Source organism: Lampetra fluviatilis, chromosome 65 (assembly GCF_964198595.1).
Source record: "Lampetra fluviatilis chromosome 65, kcLamFluv1.1, whole genome shotgun sequence".
Taxonomy (NCBI): Eukaryota; Metazoa; Chordata; class Hyperoartia; order Petromyzontiformes; family Petromyzontidae; genus Lampetra; species Lampetra fluviatilis.
Genome location: NC_136339.1, coordinates 2,574,867 through 2,583,137, shown reverse-complemented (window position 1 = coordinate 2,583,137; position 8,271 = coordinate 2,574,867). Strand labels below are relative to the sequence as shown.

General features: G+C 56.4%; 1 protein-coding gene across 1 annotated transcript in view; it reads left to right on the top strand.

Annotated features, from left to right (window-relative positions):
- Nucleotides 1–7,901, top strand: part of LOC144952027 (limbic system-associated membrane protein-like) — a 24,568-nt gene extending 16,667 nt beyond the window's left edge. The window contains exons 3-4 of the mRNA XM_078882418.1: nt 5,143–5,277; nt 7,723–7,901. Coding sequence (XP_078738544.1) covers nt 5,143–5,277; nt 7,723–7,847 — 260 coding nt within the window. The 3' untranslated portion in view covers nt 7,848–7,901. The remainder of the gene's footprint in view (nt 1–5,142; nt 5,278–7,722) is intronic.
- Nucleotides 7,902–8,271: the final 370 nt, after the last annotated feature.

Genomic DNA, 8,271 nt, shown 5'->3' with positions numbered 1-8,271 from the left:
AGGGAAGTAATAAAATAATAAAAATAAAACATAATAAAACAATTCTCACGACGTTTCGGCCACAACGCAAGCAGCCGTCCTCAGGCGAAGAATGAGAACATTATCAAGCTAGGAGCTTATATAGGTGTAGCGAGGAGGAGCGCCTTAACAAAAGAATGTGCATATGAAGAGGAATTTAGCATACCAATGGACAATGCGTAGGGGGTGGGCGGAGGGGTTTCAAAGTCCCATTATGCCAAGACCAGGTCTGTCAGACGCTGTCTTTCCGACAGACCTGTTCTTCACCTGAGGACGGCCGCTTGCGTTGTGGCCGAAGCGTCGTGAGAATTGTATTTTATTATGTTTTATTTTTATTATTTTATTATTTCCCTTCTACGTGACTTTACCGAAAGAACCAAGAAGATCAAAGAGGGTTTGTCACGTAAACAAACCGTGGCCCAGTTTGTTACAAGTGTCGTGGTTCAATGGCTACATGTCCGCCAGAGGTCGCAAACGGGTTTTGATTCCTTACCCGTACCCGTACCCGGCCGCACCAGGGTCGCAAACGGCTACCCGTACCCGGCCGGGTACGGGTAGCCAGGTATTGGGTAGGGTACGGGTATCGGGTACCCGGTTGCGACCTCTGATGTCCGCGCTCGGCAGCCAGGAGGGGCGGTTGGTGAGGGTCATCGTGTTAACGTAGAGAGCAGCCGGGGTCGGGGTGACCGTTGGGGTTAATCCGTTGGGATCAACAAGGGGGGAGGTTGACCGAAATATACAAGGCAGAGGTCGCAACCGGGTACCCGAAACCCGTACCCTACCCGATACCCGGCTACCCGTACCACGTACTCATTTGAGGCCTAGTCGACCTAGACGAGTCCCAGGACCTGATTCGTGAAAATCGATGCATGTGTTGCTGTCAACCGCGAGCGGGAATCGAACTCGGGTGGCTGGTGGCCCTTGTCTGGTCAAATAAACAAATAAAATAGTTTAAGTATTCATAACAAACGTTTTTGGGTGAGATCACGTTATTTATGAATGTGTCGCAACCCTCCCACCAGAGGTCGCAACCGGGTACCCGATACCCGTACCCTACCCGATACCCGGCTACCCGTACCCGGCCGGGTATGGGTACCCGTTTGCGACCCTGGTGCGGCCGGGTACGGGTATGGGTAAGGAATCAAAACCCGTTTGCGACCTCTGATACAAGGTCAGGTCTCCTGCAATCTCTCATTTACTTGATACAGCAATCGTGCTGTGACGGTTCCACCTGAAGGCGGAAGTTTGTGTTTGCCTCCGAAACGTCGTGATTTATTATTTTACTTTTATTAATTTTAATTATACTTTTAACGCACGTGACTTTACCGAAAAAAACCCTAAGAGTATGAATCCTTGCAGTCACGAAAGCTTCAAATCTAGCATCAAAATTCAAAAGACCGGTATCTACCAATCATAGAGGGATCTTCTGGAGAATCTTCTGGAAGGGGTCGCGAGGGATATATGCGACGGGTAAAACGAGCTAGAGGGGCAGTATGATGAAGACAGAAGACGAGAGAAGTTGAAGCCGGACCCGCCAAGCTAGTCAGAGTGTAATGTGAGGATACAGTGATACCTCGGCTCACGAACGCTTCTGTTAACGAACAACTCGGTTCACGAACAGAAAAGTTCATAACAAAATGCTCCGGTTCACGAACTCCGCTTCGGTTCACGAACAACTCGGTTCACGAACAGAAAAGTTCATAACAAAATGCTCCGGTTCACGAACTCCGCTTCGGTTCACGAACAACTCGGTTCACGAACAGAAAAGTTCATAACAAAATGCTCCGGTTCACGAACTCCGCTTCGGTTCACGAACAACTCGGTTCACGAACAGAAAAGTTCATAACAAAATGCTCCGGTTCACGAACTCCGCTTCGGTTCACGAACAACTCGGTTCACGAACAGAAAAGTTCATAACAAAATGCTCCGGTTCACGAACTCCGCTTCGGTTCACGAACAACTCGGTTCACGAACAGAAAAGTTCATAACAAAATGCTCCGGTTCACGAACTCCGCTTCGGTTCACGAACAACTCGGTTCACGAACAGAAAAGTTCATAACAAAATGCTCCGGTTCACGAACTCCGCTTCGGTTCACGAACAACTCGGTTCACGAACAGAAAAGTTCATAACAATATGCTCCGGTTCACGAACTCCGCTTCGGTTCACGAACAACTCGGTTCACGAACAGAAAAGTTCATAACAATCTGCTCCGGTTCACGAACTCCACTTCGGTTCACGAACAACTCGGTTCACGAACAGAAAAGTTCATAACAATCTGCTCCGGTTCACGAACTCCGCTTCGGTTCACGAACAACTCGGTTCACGAACAGGAGCCGCGGCCATTTCAATGCTATTTCCAGGCCGTCACGTGGTCGTGACTTCCTGTAGGAAGATCGTGGAGAGAAGAAGAGACGCAGAAAGAAGTACTGTGAGTGCTGTGAAGACACTTTCAGTGACTTTTTGCTTTTTGGTGTGCTTTTTAGCACATACAGTACAGTACTACTGTACTGTACTGTACAATACTGTACTTACTGTATTGTACAGTTCACCCGTTTGAGTGCTTACTGAAGTCATCTCAAGCAAGGTTAGTGTTCTCTCTTTATACATTACTATACTGTACAGTACTAATGTGTATTGTGATTTGTTTCATAATTTTGTGCTTCAAAAACCCAAAAAAAGGTCAGAACGGATTAACCGGATTTACATTGAACCCTGTGGGGGAAATGTGCCTCGGTTCACGACCAATTCGGTTCGCGACCAGAGTCAGTTCAAGAATTAAGTTCGTGAACCGAGGTATCACCGTATATCTGGGTCGTTGACGGATCACAACTCGTCACGATGATTGGCTCTGCCGGTCCTGGTCCATAGCCAATGGGGGGAAGCCTAGAGGCGTGGCCCTGACGTGATGGAAATGTGACAGCTGTAAGTAGAGGATTGGTTCTGCTGGCTTTGGCCACAGCCAATGGGGAGACGAGTCAGGGGCTTTGCTTTATGTGCCCCCCCCCCCTTTTGAATGAAAGATTTCATGAAAGATTTAACACTCTGCTCTCCTCCTTCTCATCCCTTCCCTCTCTCTCTACCTCCCCCTCTCTCTCTACCCCTTCTCTCTCTACCCCCTCTCTCTCTACCCCCTCTCTCTGTACCCCCTCTCTCTCTACCCCCTCTCTCTCTACCCCCTCTCTCTCTACCCCCTCTCTCTCTCTACCCCCTCTCTCTCTACCCCCTCTCTCTCTACCCCCTCTCTCTCTACCCCCTCTCTCTCTCTACCCCCTCTCTCTCTACCCCCTCTCTCTCTACCCCCTCTCTCTCTACCCCTCTCTCTCTCTACCCCCTCTCTCTCTACCCCCTCTCTCTCTACCCCCTCTCTCTCTACCCCCTTTCTCTCTACCCCCTCTCTCTCTACCCCCCCTCTCTCTCTACCCCCTCTCTCTGTACCCCCTCTCTCTCTACCCTCCCCCTCTCTCTCTACCCCCTCTCTCTACCCCCTCTATCTCTACCCCCCCCCCCTCTCTACCCCCTCTCTCTCTACCCCTTCTCTCTCTACCCCCTCTCTCTCTACCCCCTCTCTCTCTACCCCCTCTCTCTGTACCCCCTCTCTCTCCACCCCCTCTCTCTCTACCCCCCTCTCTCTCTACCCCCTCTCTCTCTCTACCCCCTCTCTCTCTACCCCCTCTCTCTCTACCCCCTCTCTTTCTACCCCCTCTCTCTCTACCCCCTCTCTCTACCCCCTCTCTCTCTACCCCTCTCTCTCTACCCCCTCTCTCTACCCCCTCTCTCTCTACCCCCTCTCTCTCTCTACCCCCTCTCTCTCTACCCCCTCTTTCTCTACCCCCTCTCTCTACCCCCTCTCTCTCTACCCCCTCTCTCTCTACCCCCTCTCTCTCTCTCTCTACCCCCCCCCTCTCTACCCCCTCTCTCTCTACCCCCTCTCTCTTTACCCCCTCTCTCTCTACCCCCTCTCTCTCTACCCCCTCTCTCTCTACCCCCCCCCTCTCTCTCTACCCCCTCTCTCTGTACCCCCTCTCTCTCTACCCTCCCCCTCTCTCTCTACCCCTCTCTCTACCCCCTCTATCTCTACCCCCCCCCCTCTCAACCCCCTCTCTCTACCCCCCTCTCTCTCTCTCTACCTACCCCCCCCCTCTCTACCCCCTCTCTCTCTACCCCATCTCTCTCTACCCCCTCTCTCTCTATCTCCCCCCTCTCTCTCTATCCCCTTTCTCTACCCACTCCCTCTCTCTCTCTCTACCCCCCTCTCTCTACCCCCCCTCTCTCTCTACCCCCTCTCTCTACCCCCTCTCTCTATCTCCCCCTCTCTCTCTACCCCCTCTCTCTACCCACTTCCATCTCTCTCTCTCTACCCGCTCTCTCCCTACTCTATAATGATGTTCCCCCTGTTTTATATGTAATATTTGTAAAATAATAAAATGACTACGACAAGTGCTGCATCTGCGCTCAGCCCTCCTCGCAGTTCCACGGCCTCCGACGGATAGCTCAGCTCTGCATGCCAGAGCTCTCCGTCTTCTGCCTCTCTTTCTCTCTCTCTGCCTCTCTCTTTCTCTCTGCTTCTCTCTCTCTGCCTCTCTCTCCTCCTCTCTCTCTCTCTGCCTCTCTCTCTCTCTGCCTCTCTCTCTCTCTGCCTCTCTATTTCTGAGAGGTCATCCTCACAGCGCGATTCCCTACGTACGGAGCGAAAGAAGTTCAACGCGCACACGCACACACGAAGAGCACCGCGCGCGTTACGAATTATAAATGCCCTCCGTGTCCCATTCATGCCCCCCCCACCCCCCCACCTTGCCCCCCACCACCACCTTGCCCCCCCCCACCACCTTACCCCCCCACCTTGCCCCCCCCACCTTGCCCCCCCCCACCACCTTGCCCCCCCCCACCACCTTACCCCCCCACCTTGCCCCCCCCACCTTGCCCCCCCCCACCACCTTGCCCCCCCCACCACCTTGCCCCCCCCCCACCACCTTTCCCCCCCCTCCACCTTGCCCCCCCCCACCACCTTGCCCTCCCCACCACCTTGCCCCCCCCCCCCACCTTGCCCCCCCCCCACCACCTTGCCCCCCCCCCACCACCTTGGCCCCCCCCACCACCTTGCCCCCCCCCCACCACCACCGTAGCCAAGGATGACGAGTACGAGGGCGAGTACCTGGAGATCGAGGGCATCTCGCGCGACCAGGCGGGCGAGTACCAGTGCAGCGCCACCAACGACGTCGCGTCGCCGGACACGCGCAGGGTGCGCGTCACCGTCAACTGTGAGTGGCGCCGGCAACCCTCCCACCCACCCCCACCCCCACCCCCACCCACCCACCACCTCTACCCCTACCCCACCACGCCCCCACCACGCCCCCCCACCCCCACCACGCCCCCACCTCACCACGCCCCCACCTCTACCCCACCACTCCCCCACCACACCACGCCTACCCCACCCCCACCACCCCCACCCCACCACGCCCCCACCCCCACCACGCCCCCACCCCCACCACGCCTACCCCACCCCCACCCCTACCCCCACCCCTCCACGCCCCCCACCTCTACCCCACCACGCCCCCACCACCCCAACCCCTACCCCACCCCCACCCCTACCCCACCCCTACCCCACCACGCCCCCACCCCACTACACCCCCACCACGCCCCCACCCCCACCCTTCCCATCCACACACCCCCACCCCAACCCCCACCCCACCACGCGCCCCACCCCCACCCCACCACTCCCCCACCCCCACCCCTACCCCACCCCTACCCCCCCCACCCCAACACGCCCCCACCCACACCCCACCTGACCCCTACCAGGGGGCGGGGCGGGGCGTGTATTGTGACGTGACGTCAGAGCGATGACGTGGTTGCGCGTGACGGCGCGGAGCGACGGTAGCTCTCTGATGTGCCACGTGCTGTGTGCACTCTGCCGTCACGTGAAGAAGAAGACCACCAAGAAGGGATCTCGGACGTAGCTCTGTGACATCCACTTTCGCGGGCCTATTACACCCACAGGACACAGCCTGTGGGTGGAATAGAGAGGGCTAGATTCCAGTGGCGGCTCCTGCAAAATCTCTCAGGGGGGGCAAATGTCTGGATGATTGATAAGGATAAGGTCCACCCATGCAATGGATAATTTAACAGCTTAAGCATGTAAAGGCAACTTCACTTCTTTAATATTAATGAAAAATAAAGTGATTCTTACAATACATCTTGTTTGTTTCTATCTCACTATTATTACAATCCACTCAGTTTATTTTATTAAAGATTCCACTAGGTGGCGACAAATAATATTGTTGACTGAAACGTGCTTACGTATGATGATGTAAGCACGTTAGTGCGAGCTCTCCCAGAAGCCATAGAGAATGCATTGCAGCGCCCGCCGTTCAAAAAAAAACATCTTTGAATGTAAGTCTATGGGAACACTCGGGGCGATTCTCAGCCGGAGTGAAATCGCCCAAAAAGAGGCGGTACTCCACAGAACGTGACATGACGCTGATTGGACTATATCCAGAAGCACAGTGACGGCTGAGATTGGTGGTGCGTCGCCCAATCGCCCTAATGAAGAAACCGCCCCTGCTAGATTCTCACACACTCGTGCCACCACGATCACCCCCCCCCCACACCCTCCACGCTAACCAGAACCGGCCCTAGACCTTTGGGGGCCCTAAGCAAAATTTGGTTGGAGGCCCCTTTGCTGTATGATTTGTTTCACCCACTAGCTAGCAGTGACTCTAGGGGGCCCTCTGCTGGCCACGGGGCCCTTTGCAATTGCAAGGGTCGCTTAGTGGCTGGGCCAGCTCTGGTTGGTGGTGAGGCACTGGGTGGTGAGGCACTGGTGGTTGGTGGTGAGGCACTGGTGGTGAGGCACTGGTGGTGAGGCACTGGGTGGTGAGGCACTGGTGGTGAGGCACTGGTGGTGAGGCACTGGGTGGTGAGGCACTGGGTGGTGAGGCACTGGTGGTGAGGCACTTGTGGTGAGGCACTGGTGGTGAGGCACTGGGTGGTGAGGCACTGGTGGTGAGGCACTGGTGGTGAGGCACTGGTGGTGAGGCACTGGGTGGTGAGGCACTGGTGGTGAGGCACTGGGTGGTGAGGCACTGGTGGTGAGGCACTGGTGGTGAGGCACTGGGTGGTGAGGCACTGGTGGTGAGGCACTGGTGGTGAGGCACTGGGTGGTGAGGCACTGGTGGTGAGGCACTGGGTGGTGAGGCACTGGGTGGTGAGGCACTGGTGGTGAGGCACTGGGTGGTGAGGCACTGGTGGTGAGGCACTGGTGGTGAGGCACTGGGTGGTGAGGCACTGGTGGTGAGGCACTGGTGGTGAGGCACTGGGTGGTGAGGCACTGGTGGTGAGGCACTGGTGGTGAGGCACTGGGTGGTGAGGCACTGGGTGGTGAGGCACTGGTGGTGAGGCACTGGTGGTGAGGCACTGGGTGGTGAGGCACTGGGTGGTGAGGCACTGGTGGTGAGGCACTGGTGGTGAGGCATTGGTGGTTGCTGGCAGAACCGGCCCTAGACCTTTGGGGGCCCTAAGCAAAATTTGGTTGGAGGCCCCTTTGCTGTATGATTTGTTTCACCCACGAGCTCGCAGTGACTCTAGGGGGCCCTCTGCTGGCCACGGGGCCCTTTGCAATTGCAAGGGTCGCTTAGTGGCTGGGCCGGCTCTGACGCTAACCACCCCCTACCACCCCCTACCACCCCCCACCTCCCTCCCGAACGCAGTCGCCCCGACGTACGTGGACGTGAGGAACCTGGGCATGATGCTGGGCCACCAGGGATCTCTGCGCTGCGAGACGGCGGCCCTGCCCGCACCCAACTTCGAGTGGTTCCGCAACGACAAGAGGTGACCGCCCCGGGCCGCCTCGCCTCTACACCACGTGGTCTACACCACGCGGTCTACACCACGCGGTCTACACCACGCGGTCTACACCACGCGGTCTACACCACGCGGTCTACACCACGTGGTCTACACCACGTGGTCTACACCACGTGGTCTGCAACACGTGGTCTACATGACGTGGTCTACACCACGTGATCTACACCACGTGGTCTACACCACGTGGTCTACACCACGACCTCTACACCACGTGGGCTACACCACGTGGTCTACACCACGTGGTCTACAACACGACCTCTACACCACGTGGGCTACACCACGTGGTCTACACCACGTGGTCTACACCACGACCTCTACACCACGTGGGTTACACCACGTGGTCTACACCACGTGGTCTACACCACGTGGTCTACACCACGACCTCTACACCACGT